Source organism: Scyliorhinus canicula, chromosome 9 (genome assembly GCF_902713615.1).
Source record: "Scyliorhinus canicula chromosome 9, sScyCan1.1, whole genome shotgun sequence".
Lineage (NCBI taxonomy): Eukaryota > Metazoa > Chordata > Chondrichthyes > Carcharhiniformes > Scyliorhinidae > Scyliorhinus > Scyliorhinus canicula.
Genome location: NC_052154.1, coordinates 34,532,915 through 34,554,065, shown reverse-complemented (window position 1 = coordinate 34,554,065; position 21,151 = coordinate 34,532,915). Strand labels below are relative to the sequence as shown.

The 21,151-nt window shown below is 47.1% G+C and overlaps 1 protein-coding gene across 2 annotated transcripts in view; it reads right to left on the bottom strand.

Moving 5' to 3' along the window:
- spire2 (spire-type actin nucleation factor 2) overlaps positions 1-21,151 on the bottom strand; it is a 92,292-nt gene that overhangs the window by 18,446 nt on the left and 52,695 nt on the right. For both annotated transcript variants that reach the window (XM_038806503.1, XM_038806504.1), the window contains exons 5-8: positions 15,421-15,585; positions 11,032-11,118; positions 6,541-6,667; positions 366-541 (exon numbers count right to left, since the gene is read on the bottom strand). In XM_038806503.1, the coding sequence (XP_038662431.1) occupies positions 366-541; positions 6,541-6,667; positions 11,032-11,118; positions 15,421-15,585 (555 nt within the window). The remainder of the gene's footprint in view (positions 1-365; positions 542-6,540; positions 6,668-11,031; positions 11,119-15,420; positions 15,586-21,151) is intronic.

The window sequence follows — 21,151 nt, the reverse complement described above, 5'->3', positions numbered from 1 at the left end:
ACCTGATCTGCACTATGTGTGATTCTAGTCCCACAACAATGTGATTAAATCTTAATTGCATTCTGCAGTGGACCAATCAGCCACTTGGGAAATTATGGATGGACAGTAATGGTAACCTTGTCAGTGATGTCCATTTCCTGAGAATGAGATGGTCTATCTTATAGTCTATATTACTGAGCTACAGAGTGCACAGCTGATGAATCTTAATGTTCAAGGGAAAGTCAAGTTTTGCTCCTGTAGTTTATGCCATCATATACCTTGTTGTAGTACAGGCTTTAACTTTCTCCAAAGATCTACCTGTTTTCAAATTGGTGAGAAACATTTCAGTTCACATGGATTTGAAGTAGGTTAGATTATATTCCTACCTCTGATATGTTCATCTCATCCATTTCAGCCAGTGTTGGGGCTTTAAGGAGGACCCTGGGTCTAGGCCGCTGTGTGCTTCCCATGGACTCGGGGTTGGAGAGATCCATGCATGAAGTAGACTTTAGTTCATCAGAGCAGGCATGCACAATGCATGGCAGTGATCCAAAGGTCACTTCTGTAAAGGCAATTAATTTACAACATGAGGATAAACAAACTAGTTAGCTTAAGTATGCAAGCGTAGGAATGTTCTTACACCATAGGGCAGGGGTGGGCAAACTTTTCCGTGCAAGGGCCACATTCAGAAATTCACAATTTTAAAGGGCCGCATACTATATTAAGTAAAATAATTAATATTTTAAATAGCCAAAATAAAAGGTCTTTAAGAAAAAAAAGCACATTTATTTGAAAAACAAAGTAACTCAGTAAGTAACAGAACAATGTCAATGAGAATGATGCATCTGACTGCAGTCATTTACCAGTTTGTTGAAATCAGGTGTCAAGTTGCTTGTGCTGATCCTTAACACTGACAGAAGCACAGCCTAGCCGAGTCAACGATAAAAACGCGCGTAGTGGGGTGGATGAGTGGGGCTGCCTTATTGGTCGGTTTAGTTGGGTGTGCGACCAATAGGAGTCCAGGTTACAAACAATAATAAGGCTTATTGTTTGTAACCTGGACTCCTATTTTCAGCACCACTCATGACTCCTCAGACATTGATGCAGTCTATGTTCCAACTAAACCGACCAATTCAATAAGCGCATTTACTTCAGCGGCTTTTCAAAAATGCCGGTTATGATTCCGGGCACCTCATTGGCGGGCCGCATAAAAACCTTTGTCGGGCCGCATGCGGCCCGCGGGCTGTAGTTTGCCCACCCCTGCCATAGGGGGATACAGACCCAGGAAGTGTAGAAGATTTTAGTTTAGACGGGCAGCATGGTCGCACAGGCTTAGAGGGCCGAAGGACCTGTTCCTGTGCTGTACTTTTCTTTGTTCTTTGTACCACTTAATTTGCACGAGAGAAAATAATTGAACATGTGCATTGTATTAAATGCAATTTTGAATTCTTGTTTATATTTACAATGATTCAGCAGATTAGAGATACTGGTTCTGTGTCTTCTGGATTTGGCTACTTGCTCAAATCCTCCAAATTCTGATTTAATTCAGACACCGTACTCATTTCACAATTTGCTTAGAGGCTGAAGTAATTGCTTTGGCACAAGCCAGGGCTGGATATAGGAAATGCATTTCAAGCTGATTGAATTTACCCCTGAAGCATTAACCAAGTTCCCTGTAATTCTACAATTTTTCTTTATACTATTGGATTTCATGGCATCTGACATCAGATACAGTCCAGCAGGCAGAGCACCAGCACCATCCCGCTCGCTCCAGACCAGCACCGTCCTGCTCGGTCTAGACCAGCACCACCCTGCTCGCTCTAGACCAGCACCACCCTGCTCGCTCCAGACCAGCACCGTCCTGCTCGCTCTAGACCAGCACCACCCTGCTCGCTCTAGACCAGCACCACCCTGCTCGCTCCAGACCAGCACCGTCCTGCTCGCTCTAGACCAGCACCACCTGCTCGCTCTAGACCAGCACCACCCTGCTTGCTCTAGACCAGCACCACCTGCTCGCTCTAGACCAGCACCACCCTGCTTGCTCTAGACCAGCACCACCTGTTCGCTCTAGACCAGGACCACCCTGCTCGCTCTAGACCAGCACCACCCTGCTTGCTCTAGACCAGCACCACCCCGCTCACTCTAGACAAGCACCATCCTGCTCGGTCTAGACCAGCACCATCCTGCTCGGTCTAGACAAGCACCATCCTGCTCGGTCTAGACCAGCACCACCTGCTCGCTCTAGACCAGCACCATCCTGCTCGGTCTAGACCAGCATCACCCCCTCGCTCCAGACCAGCACCACCCCGCTCGCTCTAGACCAGCACCATCCTGCTCGGTCTAGATCAGCACTATCCTGCTCGATCTAGACCAGTACCATCATGCTCGATCTAGACCGGCACCATCCTGCTCGGTCTAGACCAGCTCCATCCTGCTCGCTCTAGTCCCGCACCATCCTGCTCGCTCCAGACTGGCACCATCCTGCTCGCTCCAGACCGGCATCATCCTGCTCGCTCTAGACCAGCACCATGCCGCTCGCTCTGAACCTGCACCATCCTGCTCGGTCTGAGCCCGCACCATCCTGCTCACTCTAGACCAGCACCATCTCGCTCGGTCTAGACCAGCACCATCCTGCTCGCTCTAGACCAGCACCATCCCGCTCGCTCTAGACCAGCACCATCCTGCTCGCTCTAGACCAGCACCATCTTGCTCGATCTAGACCAGCACTATCCTGCTCGATCTAGACCAGTACCATCATGCTCGATCTAGACCAGTACCATCATGCTCGATCTAGACCGGCACCATCCTGCTCGGTCTAGACCAGCACCATCCTGCTCGCTCTAGTCCCGCACCATCCTGCTCGCTCCAGACTGGCACCATCCTGCTCGCTCCAGACCGGCATCATCCTGCTCGCTCTAGACCAGCACCATGCCGCTCGCTCTGAACCTGCACCATCCTGCTCGGTCTGAGCCCGCACCATCCTGCTCACTCTAGACCAGCACCATCTCGCTCGGTCTAGACCAGCACCATCCTGCTCGCTCTAGACCAGCACCATCCCGCTCGCTCTAGACCAGCACCATCCTGCTCGCTCTAGACCAGCACCATCTTGCTCGATCTAGGCAAGCACCATCCTGCTCGGTTTGGACCAGCACCATCCTGCTCAGTCTAGACCAGTACCATCCTGCTCGCTCTAGACCAGCAACATCCTGCTCGCTGTGGACCAGCACCATCCTGCTCGGTCTAGACCAGCACCATCCTGCTCGGTCTAGACCAGCTCCATCCCGCTCGTTCTACACCAGCACCATCCTGCTCGCTCTAGACCAGCACCATCCTGCTCGGTCTAGACCAGCATCTCCTGCTCGCTCTAGACCAGCACCATCCTGCTCGGTCTAGACCAGCACCATCCTGCTCGCTCTAGACCAGCACCATCCTGCTCGGTCTAGACCAGCATCTCCTGCTCGCTCTAGACCAGCACCATCCTGCTCGGTCTAGACCAGCACCATCCTGCTCGCTCTAGACCAGCACCATCCTGCTCGGTCTAGACCAGCACCATCCTGCTCGCTCTAGACCAGCACCATCCTGCTCACTCTAGACCAGCTCCATCCTGCTCGCTTAAGATCAGCAACGTCTCAGTGTCCCAGTGAGTGTGAAAGAGAACAAGAACATAAGAATGAGACAATGCTGGTCCCCAGCAAGAGGTGGGAGGAAAGAGTGACGGTGCTGGCCCGAAGGGAACGGGGTGGTGCTGGTCCGGAGGGAACGGGATGGTGCTGGTCCGGAGGGAACGGGATGGTGCTGGCCCGAAGGGAACGGGGTGGTGCTGGTCCGGAGGGAACGGGATGGTGCTGGTCCGGAGGGAACGGGATGGTGCTGGTCCGGAGGGAACGGGATGGTGCTGGTCCGGAGGGAACGGGATGGTGCTGGTCCGGAAGGAACGGGATGGTGCTGGCCCGAAGGGAACGGGATGGTGCTGGTCCGGAAGGAACGGGATGGTGCTGGCCCGAAGGGAACGGGATGGTGCTGGTCCGGAGGGAACGGGATGGTGTTGGTCCGGAGGGAACGGGATGGTGTTGGTCCGGAGGGAACGGGATGGTGTTGGTCCGGAGGGAACGGGATGGTGCTGGTCCGGCGGGAACGGGATGGTGCTGGTCCGGAGGGAACGGGATGGTGCTGGTCCGGAGGGAACGGGATGGTGCTGGTCCGGCGGGAACGGGATGGTGCTGGTCCGGAGGGAACGGGATGGTGCTGGTCCGGAGGGAACGGGATGGTGCTGGTCCGGAAGGAACGGGATGGTGCTGGTCCGGAGGGAACGGGATGGTGCTGGTCCGGAAGGAACGGGGTGGTGCTGGTCCGGAGGGAACGGGATGCTGCTGGTCCGGAGGGAACGGGATGCTGCTGGTCCGGAGGGAACGGGATGCTGCTGGTCCGGAGGGAACGGGATGGTGCTGGCCCGGAAGGAACGGGGTGGTGCTGGTCCGGAGGGAACGGGATGGTGCTGGCCCGGAAGGAACGGGATGCTGCTGGTCCGGAGGGAACGGGATGCTGCTGGTCCGGAGGGAACGGGATGGTGCTGGCCCGGAAGGAACGGGGTGGTGCTGGTCCGGAGGGAACGGGATGGTGCTGGCCCGGAGGGAACGGGATGCTGCTGGTCCGGAAGGAACGGGATGCTGCTGGTCCGGAGGGAACGGGATGGTGCTGGTCCTGAGGGAACGGGATGGTGCTGGTCCGGAGGGAACGGGATGGTGCTGGTCCTGAGGGAACGGGATGGTGCTGGTCCGGAGGGAACGGGATGGTGCTGGTCCGGAGGGAATGGGACAGTGCAGGTCCGGAGGGAATGGGACAGTGCTGGTCCGGAGGGAATGGGACAGTGCTGGTCCGGAGGGAATGGGACAGTGCTGGTCCGGAGGGAATGGGACAGTGCTGGTCCGGAGGGAATGGGGCAGTGCAGGTCCGGAGGGAATGGGGCAGTGCTGGTCCGGAGGGAATGGGACAGTGCTGGTCCGGAGGGAATGGGACAGTGCTGGTCCGGAGGGAATGGGACAGTGCTGGTCCGGAGGGAATGGGACAGTGCTGGTCCGGAGGGAATGGGACAGTGCTGGTCCGGAGGGAATGGGACAGTGCTGGTCCGGAGGGAATGGGACAGTGCTGGTCCGGAGGGAATGGGACAGTGCTGGTCCGGAGGGAATGGGACAGTGCTGGTCCGGAGGGAATGGGACAGTGCTGGTCCGGAGGGAATGGGACAGGGAATGGGACAGTGCTGGTCCGGAGGGAATGGGACAGTGCTGGTCCGGAGGGAATGGGACAGTGCTGGTCCGGAGGGAATGGGACAGTGCTGGTCCGGAGGGAATGGGACAGTGCTGGTCCTGAGGGAATGGGACAGTGCTGGTCCGGAGGGAATGGGACAGTGCTGGTCCTGAGGGAATGGGACAGTGCTGGTCCGGAGGGAATGGGACAGTGCTGGTCCGGAGGGAATGGGACAGTGCTGGTCCGGAGGGAATGGGACAGTGCTGGTCCGGAGGGAATGGGACAGTGCTGGTCCGGAGGGAATGGGGCAGTGCTGGTCCGGAGGGAATGGGGCAGTGCTGGTCCGGAGGGAATGGGACAGTGCTGGTCCGGAGGGAATGGGACAGTGCTGGTCCGGAGGGAATGGGACAGTGCTGGTCCGGAGGGAATGGGACAGTGCTGGTCCGGAGGGAATGGGACAGTGCTGGTCCGGAGGGAATGGGACAGTGCTGGTCCGGAGGGAATGGTCCGGGACCAGTATATTTCTATGTCAGCTACCAAGAAATCCAATACTATAATCAAAGCTGTTGCCTTGTGGAACAGCAGGGTACACGGTTTCCCTGCTGGGGATAGGCTCTGACTTCACGTTTCCTTAACTATCTGACATTTGTGAGTAGGAAAGATGTATAAATTCTGGCAGTTCAACAACACGCGAGTCGTTTTTAAAATACAGCCTTGACTACGAAAATGGCTGATGAACCCAAATTGACCTGCAAGAGAATGGAATTGAGATTGTTGAGGAGGAAGCTGGTGGTGCAATATTTATGCTAAGATTCCTTGTAGCAGATGTTCAGCAGGGTTGTGGCTACAGAGCTAATACAAGTCTTGTGAAGACTGTTAACCTCCATCATTACCAGGTAATTATGATGGTATAACTGTTGGCGAGGGTTCGCCATCTCTGGGAACATTTCACCTTCTTCGCATTTCCTTTGATAACCTTCCATTGGCATAGAGAATGTAGAGAGGGCTTTGAAAGCAATCTTAATTTTGTGGCTAGCAGGAGTGAAATCAGAATGTACCTTTTCCACACAAATATAGTCAGAATTTGTAATTCTCCACCTCAAACCAGTAACACTGGGTCAGTTGAATTTTGAGATTGATGGTTTTTGTTAGCTAAGAGTTTTGTGATTATGATTCTGCGAGTTAGCATGGATATGTTTCAAAGATTGCAAGTGAAGTTGAGGTACAGGTCAACCATGATCTAACTAAATGGTGAAACAGGCCCAAGGGACCTCGGAGCTTGTTCCTGTAGAGTTGAAGATAACAACTATAACTCACCAGTGTTCTTAATTCGACCGGCTGTCTGCACCGGTCGAAGTTTCCTCTCCGACTTGATTTCTTCCAGAATTCGCTCATGCAGACTGCGTGGCTTCTGAGGCTTTGGTCCAAGGTTCCTTTCAGAGGCCTGAGAACAATTAGTCAGAAGGTTTTACTTCACGCGGAAGGAACACTGGCTAAAGTACAGTAAGTACAAGAAAAAGATTGTAATCTATGATTCATCCGTAATTTTCATCGGACGAAATCTTCCCAAAAACTGGCAAAGTGTCAGGTTCTGACTGAAAACGGGCGTGCTGCCAGGTTCGCTCTCCAGATCTTCTGACAGTTTGTCAAAAAAAAGCAGGTGGGCATGTTTTGCACCGTCACTTCGGTGGGTAGGGCTTCATAGAGCAGCAAGCTCGGCTCGACAGGGAAGAGAGTTCCCTTTTTAAAGCACGCCCTGATCTCAAAGTGAAAGGAAGGCCCACTGGTATCAGGGTTTCAGTATTCCCCTGTCATCACCAGCATCAGTTCCCACACCTGTCGGCATTCACACATTGTGGGATCCCCACACCTCGCCCCCCCCCCCCCCCCCCCAACTCCGATGGGATTCCATGGAGGCCCCCCAATTTTCTTTTTGTTCCTTTACGGGTATATGTGGGTGTCGCTGGTTAGGCCATCAGTTATTGCCCATCCTTAGTTGCTCTTCAGAAGCTGGAGGTGTGTTGTCTTCTTGGAGTCTCCAAGGTGTAGTTACACCCACAGTGTTGTTTGGGAGGGAGTTCCAGGATTTTCACCCAGTGACATGTGCCAGGTTGGCACTGCTTGGGTGCCGGTGTGCAGTCATGTCCCTGACTACCCAGGGGCTACGTTGGCCTCCGCGTCCCCCGGTGTGGTCACCACGACTGCTGGAAAGCAGTAATGATTCCCAAGGGGGAGCATCTGATGCCCCTGGAAGATGCGGCGTTATGTTAGGCATATTTAAATCCTTCCAAATTGATGGTAATCAGGTCCATGCCCTCACTTGGCGTGAACCTGATTACATCGCTAGTGGGGGGGTAGAGAAGCAGAGAATCTCTCATTCTGAGAACTCCCTGGCACAACCTCTCGCCAGAGTTAGCGGCCATAACGGGATTTTCACCCATGCCGAAGGGGCCTGGAAAATCCCCCCTGTAGTCTTTTTATTGATTTGTGTCCCACACAGTAAGTGTGGGCTGTATCCCGTGCAATGCCTCTACACACTCAGTTGCACACTGGATCTCTGAAAGAAACTGCAGCAGTGTGAAGAATCTGCCTAATCTCACCAAGCATCTACTTATCAGCAGAAACTTACCAGGGCAAAAAAGTTGGATTCATTTTGATAAACAGATGCCGCGAAAGATATTGCATCTCAAATTTGTTTTTGCAGGAAAAATAAAGCCATCAGAAAACCCAATGTACACAGATATACAGCTTGACAGATTTAACCTTATTTGTATTTGTACGAATATTGAATTAGTGGACACTGCATATATTAGTACAAACATGAGGAGGATGGCGGACTTCATGAAAGAGTGGATATTGGACAGGTGGAATTACTAATGTTTATATAGATATTGTGCTGCGAGGAACATGATTTTAGAATTATATACTGTGCAGCAGAGAAAATTAACTGCAGGAATTGGATAAATAAAGAATGAACAAGGATCAGTATTCAGAATCTGTACAAGTACTGATTGATGCTCGTGGTGCCTGACATCCGCTGACCAACTTGGACAAGGCACCTAAGCAAGTCTCGTTTAAGTATGGCAAGTAGTGGGCAGGTTTTGGACTAGCTTTAATTGATGTTTTCAGGGAGAAGATATTCCAAAGGATGTTTTCTACGTGGCACTTTAATGGGGAGATGAGAGAAACAAGTGCTTTAAGTTGAGTTTGCTTCCCCTCAGAGCAGTATCCCCTTTAAAAAAACTAACATTGGCAGATAGATTCTCACAGTAAAAAATAACAGTGAGGGTATTAGCAAATCAAACAGCAACTTCTGGCTAATGCACAGACATGGAATTCCAGAACTTGCTGTCTAAGTCACACTTCTTCTCCAGGAACTGCTCCATCAGAAGCTTCACTATAACAATATCACCGAATTGCAACACTGTCCCTTTAGATTCCAACTAAAGTTGCCAGAAAACCTACAGCTCATCCGTTCAAGTATAAGCATCTTGCAGTGTTATTGTAAGCCTACTTGTGACAATAAAGAATATTATTATTATGGAAAATCTTAAACACTGCTGACATCCTCTCTGGCACATAATCTTGTTTTATTTTACAAGTGTGGAATTGCATTCCTTCAAGTTTTAATTATTGCTAGAGAATTAAAAAGAATACTTCTTCTTTATATCTCTTTCATCGCTCTCTGAATCCCATATTTCTTTCCCTCTCTTAATGTCACCTTTTAGATAAGATTTGGTATTGTATCCAAGATTACTACTCCATGTCTCAGTGAGGATTCTTCAACTTGATGGTTCATAGTAATATTTTAAACATATTTTTTGGAATTTTTAGTTCTGGGAAAATTAAAGTTTAATTGTAGAAAATGGGATAAATGCAACTAAAGCAGCTCGAAGACTATTACACTTTTTGAAGAAAATGGTAGGCAGGATGGATGCACTGATGAATGGTTTGTTGTCCTAGGGGTTAACATCTGGAAAAGCAAGATCATAAAATAACAGGTTGGCTTACTTAACTGCAAAGAAACGTTGTCCAGAGAGTTGTATTGTTTTGGGCGTTGAAGCTACAATTCATCGAAAAGCATTCAGTGAGTCTTGGAAGACCACGTGATCATAGAGATGGGTGGAGCTTAACAAAGTTCTATGGTTTCAATTTATTTGTGTTTGCTGGTCGAGTGAGTATTCTTAGCTAGGGAAAAAGGCCATATTGAAAAGGGTGCTGCTGTTAGCAGGTTCCAGGCAGAAAATGTGTTTGTATTTAATAGCTCTGTGCAGTTAGGGCTCAGGAGAAGTCTTGGGGAGTTGAGATAGTGGCAGAAGGTCACTGGTTCTGTGCTGGAAAGGGTTAAGGCTCAGAAGAAGCCCCGTGAGCCACTTATAGTTTGGTGTAGTTGGGGAGATTGGAGCTTAGTGCAGTACCAGCCTAATGTAACTAGCAGCTAAAAAAGAGGCAAATTGTGCAAGTGGTGGTTGGATTGTAGATTTGAAAGTCTAGTGGAATGAAGTCTCAGTAGACGAGATTGAAACCCTAGGAGGCTGCGCAGTCACTGAGACAGTCCGAGTTGGAGCAGCTTTGAAGGAATTCAGAAGTTTCATCTTCAAGAGTCAAAGGTTTGGAGACCTCGCAAGGGAAACAGAGTTTCAAAGAGATTGGTTAACTCACAGTGTTTAGTGATGTTTGGGTGGGTTACAGTGAAATCAGTGTGTTCTATCTTGGTCTCATTTGTTATTTATTATGCTACGTGGGGTGTTCAATCAGTTTGCTTGTTGATTCATATTAACCCTGAATGTTAGAGTACAAGATAAATATTGCAAATTTCTTTGTGTTGTAAAATGAGTTCCAAAGAACATAGAACATAGAACAGTACAGCACAGAACAGGCCCTTCGGCCCTCGATGTTGTGCCGAGCAATGATCACCCTACTCAAACCCACGTATCCACCCTATACCCGTAACCCAACAACCCCTCCTTAACCTTACATTTTAGGACACTACGGGCAATTTAGCATGGCCAATCCACCTAACCCGCACATCTTTGGACTGTGGGAGGAAACCGGAGCACCCGGAGGAAACCCACGCACACACGGGGAGGACGTGCAGACTCCGCACAGACAGTGACCCAGCCGGGAATCGAACCTGGGACCCTGGAGCTGTGAAGCATTTATGCTAACCACCAAGAGTCATAAACATTAACTCTGTTCCTCTCTCCACTAATATGCCATTCCTGCTGGGGTTTTCTAGAACCTTGTGCTTTTATTTCAGATTTCCAGCATTTCAATATTTTGTTCTCACTAGTGTAAATTGCTTTATCATTTTGACCTTGTATAGGAAGGTTTATTTTTGTTTGTTCAAAAACTGGTGGAATCTTGTGGCTTGACTCTCTGAGCAAGTGTCTTGAATCTGAAACCTTGTCGACTTTAACCAAAACGCTGCGTCCTTCATTGGATCATACCAAAAACTTGGGGGTCTGGTCAGAGATCGTAGCAGTGGGGATAAAAGTTAATAAATACACAGATAATATTTAGATTGGGATGATTGACAATTGAAATCAGAAAACTCTTACCTAAACTTACGATGCCATGAGAAGGCCTTGCCAATCCCCTGGTAACAACAGAGGAAGCAGTGAACTAGAGAAAACAGGTGGAAACTGAAAGTGATGTGGGAGAGCCAGCTCAGAGTTCCTCGCTAACAGCAATCAGAGGGAATGAGAAAAGAAATATAAGGAAGAAACATAATCCATGGAAGAAAAAAAACACAAATGGAAATGTCTGATGGAAATAGCAAAATTCGGGACTAAGAGAAGTTCTTACCGGTTTTAAAGGTGGCCGTGATCTTATAAAGTCAAGAATGAGCTCATGAGCATTTTTCTTCACACAAGGCGGGATGTCACCATCAATCTGCAAAGAGAAATGCAATCCCCCTCGTGTTAATCAAAGACCTGACTTACAAATTAGCACTAATGTAAAAATTGCATAAATAGGTACAATGAAGCAAAGGGCAACGTTGGCTATTCTTTAGCAATCTTCTACAGCTGCTCAATTTTTCTCAGTACTGGGCAGCACGGTGGCACAGTGGGTTAGCCCTGCTGCCTCACAGCGCCGAGGTCCCAGGTTCGATCCCGGCTCTGGGTCACTGTCCGTGTGGAGTTTGCACATTCTCCCCGTGTTTGCGTGGGTTTCGCCCCCACAACCCAAAGATGTGCAGGGTAGGTGGATTGGCCACACTAAATTGCCCCTTAATTGGAAAAAATGAATTGGGTACTCTAAATTTATTTTAAAAAAAGAAGAAACAAGAAAATGTTTGCAACAGTAAGCACAAGGCCCCAGCATCCAACCACTTCAGGAGGAGGTGAGAGAAAAGGGGAGTCATTTAGTTTAACATTGTATCTGGCTCTGGTTGTACTCTGAAGCGTGAATCTATACTGTCATATTCCAGAAGTCAGTTGGTAAAAGCCAATCTTTACTCAGTCTAACATTTATTTACAGAGTGAAATATGACAAGCCTATGTCTCCTAACTCAATTACATCCCAATTTCAGAGGATCGTACTGTACCTGCTCAAGTGAAATTTCAATTAATGCCTTCCACCTGCCCATAAATAAGCATAGCTGATATACACTTAACAGATATTTCACCAAAAAGCCTTAAATAGACTGCAGCATGGAAAAATGAGGGAAGTATTGCACCATTACTGTATATCCTCAACCGGCGTATGCATTTTTCAAATTTGAGTCTCAGTGGAGAGAGTAAATCGATTACGAGTATGCACAGAATCTCATATTGTATTACATGAAAACAAACCTTCCTGGATGTTTTTTTTGAGTTGAACCACAATATAATCGTGAGTCTGCAGAATTAATGTCCAATACATCTCGAAAAGAATCATATCAGTTTCTATTTCCTCGGTCAGAAAAAAAACTTGCAAATGTCGAGAAATATTGTGGAACAAAATAAATTGAAGGAAGACCACAACCTTGACTAGTTAAATGTGTACCCATCTTTTATTCTGGTTTCTCCAAATGATAGTTATAAAATATCCGCATTGGTGATAATCTGAAGTAAATTCATCTGTCCATGCATATCAAATTCCCTCTCAGATACTTTGCTTAACGGAGGCAACTTGAAGTCTGTCCAACTCAGCTACGCAGAGGAAATGTAAACACACACAGAAATAGCTCCCAAAGATGAAGAAAAAATAAAGGTTAACCGAAGGAGCAGTATATCCTTTCACTTTGTTGTTGAGAAACTGAAATGTAATGATACGTGTAGCACCAATTTTATAGCAGATATGGATGTCTACTTTTAGAAAAACAGTTACAAAGTGAAATCCTGTAACGGATGGGATGGTATTTGAACAAGGCATTTTTAATGCCAGCACTAACTGAAAGTGTCAGGACAGAAGAAGTGGTCAAATATATGTGGGAAGGGCTCAACAAACTCCTCAGCATTCCCCTCCGTTGGAATAAAATAAAAATGGCCTTCATGTTGATTTCTTAATACTAACTGGGATTTTGTCTGAAAACACAAACTCTTAAAATTCTACAGGCAATCATAGAATCCCTACAGTGCAGAAAGAGGCCATTCGGCCTCAGGTCGGCACCGCCACTCCAAAAGAGCACCCTACCTAGGCCCAATCCCCTGCCCAACCTCCCTAACCCCACCTAACTGGCTCATCTTTGGACTATGGGAGGAAACCCACATAGGTATGGGGAGAATGAACAAACTCCACACTGTCAGTTACCCAAGGTCGAAATTGATCCCAGGCCCCAGGCGCTGCGAGACAGCAGTGCTAACCACTGTGCCAACATGCCGCCTATGCAGTTTCAAAACAAACTTTAAAGCCTTAGGAATTCAAGGAAAACAGCACCGAATACAAAAAATAAGTTATGGAGAGGTGTAAGATCAGATGGCAGGGGTGCAGAGAACCATGAGGATCAGTGTATGAAATCTTGGTGTATCTAATCTACATTATTTACCTGGACAGCATAATCTATTGCAACTGTCAAATGTCACTATCTGAAAATAGGGATGGGAACTGACATCAAACATCTCCAGAAGAAGTTGTACTGCCCAAGGAATTTGCATCCCATGTATAAAATGAGTGAAAACAAGCTCAGAAGTTGAGCCCTTCCCAGAGAGACCTGGGAATGCTAGTGCATGAGTCACAGAAAGTTGGTTTACAGGTGCAACAGGTGATTAAGAAGGCAAATGGAATTTTGTCCTTCATTGCTAGAGGGATGGAGTTTAAGACTAGGGAGGTTATGTTGCAATTGTATAAGGTGTTAGTGAGGCCACACCTGGAGTATTGTGTTCAGTTTTGGTCTCCTTACTTGAGAAAGGACATACTGGCACTGGAGGGTGTGCAGAGGAGATTCACTAGGTTAATCCCAGAGCTGAAGGGGTTGGATTATGAGGAGAGGTTGAGTAGACTGGGACTGTACTCGTTGGAATTTAGAAGGATGAGGGGGGATCTTATAGAAACATTTAAAATTATGAAGAAAATAGATAGGATAGATGCGGGCAGGTTGTTTCCACTGGCGGGTGAAAGCAGAACTAGGGGACATAGCCTCAAAATAAGGGGAAGTAGATTTAGGACTGAGTTTAGGAGGAACTTCTTCACCCAAAGGGTTGTGAATTTATAGAATTCCTTGCCCAGTGAAGCAGTTGAGGCTCCTTCATTACATGTTTTTAAGGTAAAGATAGATAGTTTTTTGAAGAATAAAGGGATTAAGGGTTATGGTGTTTGGGCCGGAAAGTGTAGCTGAGTCCACAAAAGATCAGCCATGATCTAATTGAATGGCGGAGCAGGCTCGAGGGGCCAGATGGCCTACTCCTGCTCCTAGTTCTTATGTTCTTATGTGCAGTTAAATCCTTTGAAATGTGGTGACTGTTGTGGAGCTAACCATAATAGCCATTACTGTACACAGCAGATTACACAAGCAGCAATGAGTGGGAATTCTCACCTTTGCTAGTGTTAGCTGAGGACATTGACAATGAACGTTGGCCAGGACACAAAGCAAGCTCAATGTTCTTCTTCATAATGAAGCAGGTAAGCTGAGCCTTGGTTTGACCTCTCTTTCAAAGGCCCACATCTCCAACAATGTAGATCTTTCCCTTGATAATACACTGGGATGTCAGCCTAGATTGAGGCTTGAAACCATGGGCTTCTGACTCAAAGACAAGACTAAGTGAACCAAGCAGGCATTGTGGAATTAAATCAAGAAGTAGAACGAAATTGGAACTTTAATGAGGTTCACTCAGCGCCTTCAGAATCCAGATAACACAAGAACCTAGATGTTTTTAATAAATCAACATAATGAGGTGTGTCTTGCTAGAATAATAGGGTACGAATCTGAGGCATTAAAAAGCACTGGTCGGAACGGTGTTGGATTTAGGATCTCATACTATAGGAAATAGGTGCGTGCATTAGTCTGCAGCAAGAACAGCAAGAATGATCCCAAGTAAAAAGTAGGGAGGGAGTTAAACATGAGGATAGATGAGAACTGAAGCTCAGAAATCTGTAAATAAGCAATTCAGATGAGCACTTGTGTTACCCGAGCTATGCGGTGAGATTAAAAGCCACAGGACTGTGAGACGACTCCAGGAGTTGCTATTCAAGATTTTTAAGGGAAAGGTAATTTGAACCCTGATACTGTGCTCGAGACTGCCACAAACCCACGAATCAAGCTTCAAAAAAGGAAGCTTCAACAAACAATTCAGATTGAGCGACTTTACACAGAGGATGGCAAATGATTGCAATGGGCTGCTCAAGGCTGCAGCATAGATAGCCAGTGTGCAATCACTTAGGAGAAAATTGAATAAATATTTAAAGGTATTAGCTTTAAGGCCCAACTAAAAGGATTGCAGAATCTTTGTGGCCTTGTACTTTCCAATGAAGCCACCAATACATTTAAAATATTAAATGTTGTGCACGAGATAAACTTGCAATACATCAATATTTTTGCTTGAATAATTTTAACTGTTCTGACAAGTGGGTTAGTGAAATCAAAAAAGGTTTTGAGGCCTTCAAAATGCAGCTGGACACAATAATAGGAGAGCCTGGATGGTAGATGGATGAGCTTCAATGTGCTGGATCTTGACTCTCAAGTTCCTAAGATTTGATGCTTCCCAACGTGTGAACAATCATGTGACAGGACAGAGCATGAATAGATCTCGATAGGGATAAAAGCAACATACTTACCATGACTTTGCGCAGTTTATATTTGCGTGATTTAATGTCCTGCATTAACATCTCGAATGGAGTCAGGTGGTATTCTGTTGGCAGAGGGTTGTATTGCTTCTCCTGAACCTTTTTTAGTTTTACACCATGGCGGAGGTCTCGCATTAGCTGCACCCATAGACGAGCCTGCAAGCACAAAGGAAACCACTTACCAACATATTGCAACTCTGGAATATGCCAAATCAGAGCAACACAAAAGTTATAATGGGGTTGAATAAAATCTATTGAGTGGGCACAAAAAGGGCACTCAGTGGGACAAATACCTCTGCCACACCATGTTGCCTCAACATTGTTACTGTTGCACAGCTCTTCCTTGAGGAGCTATAACTACAAGGTTGAAAAAACAAAATATTTTTATTAAGAGCTTCCATCTCACATGGTTTCAGATCAATCCATATCCAAAAAGCTGCTCTGAAAACTCTGCTCACATTCTGACAGCTGTGACAAATTGCCCAACTGCAGCTGAGACAATCACAAATCCTAACGCAATCAACAACATTCTAAATGAAACAACCTATAACATTCCAAATGTTCTCCCCATGTCTGTGTGGAATTCCACCGGGTGCTGCAGTTTTCTCCCACAGTCCAAAGTTGTGCAGGTTAGGTGGGGTTGCGGGGATGGCACGGGGGAGTGGGCCTAGGTGGCTTGCTCTTTTGGAGGATCGGTGTAGACTTGATGGGCCGAATGGCCTCCTCCTGCACAGTAGGAAGTCTATCAATAAAAGACCTACAACATTTCAAATAAAAAGTCGATTTGCCCTTTCTCCCATTGTTAATAGATTCTTTAAAGAATTCCAGGATTTGAATCTGCATCTTCGGCAAACATGAATCACCCGTACCAGCCTTCCCGCACAGGCGCCGGAATGTGGCGACTAGGGGCTTTTCACAGTAACTTCATTGAAGCCTACTCGTGACAATAAGCGATTTTCATTCATTTCATTTCATTTCTTCCTTGGGCGAAGGTTCTTTGAAATCTGTCCAGTGGTTATTTTTTAAGATATATTGTTGACCGATGGTGACGAACAGGCTCATGAACGGGAATGAAAACAGTACCTCCGCCCACCTTCAATGGCAGCATGAATGCTTTTTAAAAATGAATTTATGGGACTTGGGAGTCGCTGGCTAGGCCAACGTTTATTGCCCATCCCTAATTGCCCTTGGTGACAATGTAATGGAGAAAGCCTATGTTGCTGTTGAAGCCATCTTTTACTCCTGGATGTGGCTGGCACACTCAGAATATGTTTTAATGTAAGGTGTGTTCAAAGTACCCTACATACACCTAGTCCAAATTAATTAGCGAGTCAGCTCATATTTAAATATACGTACTAATTTCTTAACTTAATCAGACCTCTTGCTTTTGTTTCTTCAGATCTCCTGGCTGTTCTTGCCAGAGGGATCATCTGGACCTGCCGATGGCGCACCCCTGCCAAGATTTCCCAGCGGCGTGGGATGGATTTAATGGGAAATCCCATTGATAGCGAATGGATCAGAAGATCCCACCACTGAGAAACATGCCACGGGAAGACTCAAGAATCTCGTCCTAGTCTAAGTCAGTCACAGACATACCCCCAGGATGAAATCTCATTAATCCAGATGTATTCTACTAACAGCAGATCACACCTGGAGTACCGTTCTCCTTACCTGAGGAAGTATATACTTGCCTTAGAGGGGTGCAACAAGGATTCACTAAATTGATTCCTGGAAAGGGTGTCCTATGAGGAGAGATTCAGAAGAATGAGATATAGGGCACGATTTAATGGGCACACTGTGCCCAAAAGGCAGCTTGCCGCTGCGCAGCATGGCCGATAAAAGCCAGGAGACCACACTCCCAGGATCTAGCCAGCTCGCAACGCCTTGTGAGATCTAATGCGCTAGACGTTGCGATGTAAATCCCACCCATTGTGGACCGAATCACTTTTTATCAAATCTGCATATTAAAGTGAGACAGCTAGTTTCACTTTGATGTGCAGATTCCGGAGTAATCCGAGGCGTGGGATCTATCTCCTTTGCCTCGGAGACCTTGGGCGAGCGCTGTTCAGTACTGATCTGCACAAACGGGCGGCAAGATGGTACAGTGTTTAGCACTGCTGCCTCACAGTGCCAGGGAACCAGGTTTGATTCTGACCTCAGGTGACTGTGTATGTGGAATTTGCACTTTCTCCCTGTGTCTGTGTGGGTTTCCTCCGGGTGCTCTGGTTTCCTCCCACAGTCCAACAATATGCAGGTTAGGTAGATTGGCCATGCTAAGTTGCCCTTTAGTGTCCAAAGGTTGGGTGAAAATACAGGGCTAGAGTGGGGATTGAACATTTCACCGGTTGGCGCAGACTTGCCCTTCTGCACTGTAGGGGTTCTATGAAACTGGAACCAGACGGAACGGCACCCATGGGGCTCTCCCAAGGGGATCAGGGACCTCCGATGCATGCCCCTTGAGCATGGTGGTGCCCTGGCATGGCTGGTGCCACCTGGGCAGTGCCACCTGGGAGCCAGCTTGGCACTGCCAAGGTGCCCAGGTGGCACTGCCAGCTGGCAGGAGCACTGCCAGGGTGCCAGGTTAGCATTGCCATGGTGCTAAGCTGGCATTTTTTGCGTGGGTGCGATCAGGCCCGGGGTGCCCTGCCTGTGTGTTGGGAGGGTGCGGGTAACACTGAGGAGTTCCAGCTAACGGAGCTCCTCAGTGTATAAAACGGGGCTACGTATGGCCTTGGCCGCGTGTTCCCCATTCAGGCCCCTATCAAACTCGAGTCGCATTTAAAAGCCTGTGTTACTCAGTGCTGCGAGCGCCGGGAAACACGTGGTTAAATGGGCTCGCTGTGGGACTTCCCATTTAGTTAAATAATTAATGAATGAAAGATGATCTCATTGAAATATAAACACAATTTTTTAAGAGGAAGTGACAAGGTGGATGGTGAGTGTGTGTCGCTTGGCTGGCTGGAGAGTCTAGAATTACAGGACACTGTCTCAGGATAACAGGCCAGACATTTAGGGTTAGGATGAGGAGAAATTTCACTCAGCAGGTTAAAAACACGTAAATTCTCTACTTCATGGAGCTTTACAGGATCAGTCACTGAACATATTCAAGACTGGGATCAAGCGTTTTTTGGAAACGTAGGGAATCGTGGGATGTGTGAAAATCGACTGGAATAGATCAGTCGTGACCTTACTGAATGTTGGAGTAGACACAATAGGCTGCATGGCCTACTCCTATTTTGTCTGCTCTTATAGTAAGGGATAAAATACTGTTTTTAAAAAATTCATCCATGTGATATGAATGTTGCAGGCAAGGCCAGCATTTGTTTCCCATCCCTAAATGCACTTGGGAAGATGTTGTTGAATTGCCTGCCTTTTTGAACCATAGCAGTCCACATTGTGCAGGTACACCCACATTGCTGATAGGGATATATTTCCACATGTTTTGACCCAGTGACAGTGAATGAATAGTGATACAGCTCCACTGGGGTGGTGAGTGGCTTGGATAGGAACCCGGAGGCAGTGGCATCTCCGTGGGTCTGCTGGCTTTGTCCATCTAGGGGATTGAGGTTGCAGGTTGGAAGGTGCTGTCAAAGGAGGCTTGGTGAGTTGTCGCAGTGTATCTAATTGAGGGTATGCACTGCTGCCAGTGTGCACCAGTGGCGGAGGGAGTACCTATCATGTGGGCTGCTTTATCCTGTTGAGCCTCTTGAGTGTTGTGGAATTTTACTCATCCAGGCAAATTGAGTGTATTCCATCACACCCCTTGTAGACGGTGCCTGGTTTTGGGGAGTCAGGAGGTGAGTTACCTGCCATAGATTTCTTTTTAATCTGTCTTGTAGCCACAGCATTTATATGGCTGATCTAATCCAGGATGTTGGTGTGGGATCCAGTGATGGTAATGCCATTGAATCTCAAGGGGAAATGATTAGATTCTCTTTTGCTGAAGGTGGTCATTGCCTGGCACTTGTGTGACGTGAGTGTTGCTTGCCACTTATCAGTTCAAGCTTGAATTTTGTCCCGGTCTTGATGCATATTGACACGGTCTTCTTCTGTATCTGAGGAATTGTGAATAGTACCCACTTCCCTGATGTTAGCCATAATTCCCATTTGCATCAATTTTGGGGATGGGGTGCGGGGGTGGGCGATTTTTTTTATCTTGGCACCTGAGGAATCCAAAAGGTTTGGTGCATTGCTGGTTTTCTACAATGCCTGACTTCACTGGGTGGGACATTAAATCAGCACACAGCTGATCTAATCAGTTTCTTGATGGCTGGGTGTCAAAGTTACAAAAGCATTTACAAATCAAGTCACGTCACCAATTTAAATTTATGCATTTATAAACAATGTTTTCATTTACAAAATAGTAAGAATTCAAGTCACAAAAATGCACTAACAGGATTTTGTACATGTAGCACATTGTGTTAGGAGTTCTTGTGATGCACTGGGGAGCATCCCTGTCTCTGAGCCACAAGCTCCTGGTTTGAGTCCCACCCCAGGACTCAATGACCAAGGAAGGTGCAGTCATAATGTGGTCAAACAGGTCGAGTGTGTCAACACGCAAATCCTTCCAATATGCCAATAGCTGGTGGTAAGAACAAGAGAGTCTCCTGATCAGCCATATTTGATGTGAAGCGGCGTCCCTGAAGTTCTAAGTGTCTGGTGACTGGCTAGCGATTTGTCCCAGGAATGACTAGCTATGGAAATGGACCAAAATCTGCCTTAGCGCACCGCTAGGTACGGGAAGAGAATGGGAATGGGAGTACATTGGGTTGGGAAAACCCTTAGATAACTTCACTCCTAATGGTGTAAGTGTTTAGTGCAAATTCTGGTTAAACACAGTGGTAAATTCAGAGTTTATTCGAGATTGCAGTAATGTTTGTGCATGTGATCTGTTTTTACATCTGCTGGATGGCAATTTAATCTCTGATCAAGTTTCAGAATTCAGGGCATCACAGGGTTAACTTTCAAAAATATATTATGGACTATGCACTATTCCAGTTTTGTTACTTTATCAATAAGTTTTTTTGTATGTTTGTGCAATTAAACGTCTCTCCCTTTAGAACAGTACAGCACAGAACAGGCCCTTCGGCCCTCAATGTTGTGCCGAGCAATGATCACCCTACTCAAACCCACGTATCCACCCGATATCCGTAACCAAACAACCCCCCCCCCCCCTTAACCTTACTTTTTAGGACACTACGGGCAATTTAGCATGGCCAATCCACCTAACCCGCACATCTTTGGACTGTGAGAGGAAACCGGAGCACCCGGAGGAAACCCACGCACACACGGGGAGGACGTGCAGACTCCACACAGACAGTGACCCAGCCGGGAATCGAACCTGGGACCCTGGAGCTGTGAAGCATTTATGCTAACCACCATGCTACCGTGCTGCTTTTCTGACAAGATTTCATAACCCAGGGCGGTACATGCTACTTCAACATGGCAAAATTTCAGAAGGCAGCCTGGTGAGTTAAAGCAGCTTTGTTCACCGTAACTCCAGTCTCGATTTGCCAAGGATGAGGAGAACATTTAGCAATATAGAACTATTATTTCTAATAAAAACTTTCAGGAACCTTTTGATACCGACCTATCAGGGAAATTTCACAAAGTAAAATCCTCCAAGAGGACAATGTCTCATGTGAAAGTACATCATACTCGGACCAAATGAGATGAAAATCAGCCTCTGGAGATTCTTTTATGAATGCACGTATCATCAAAT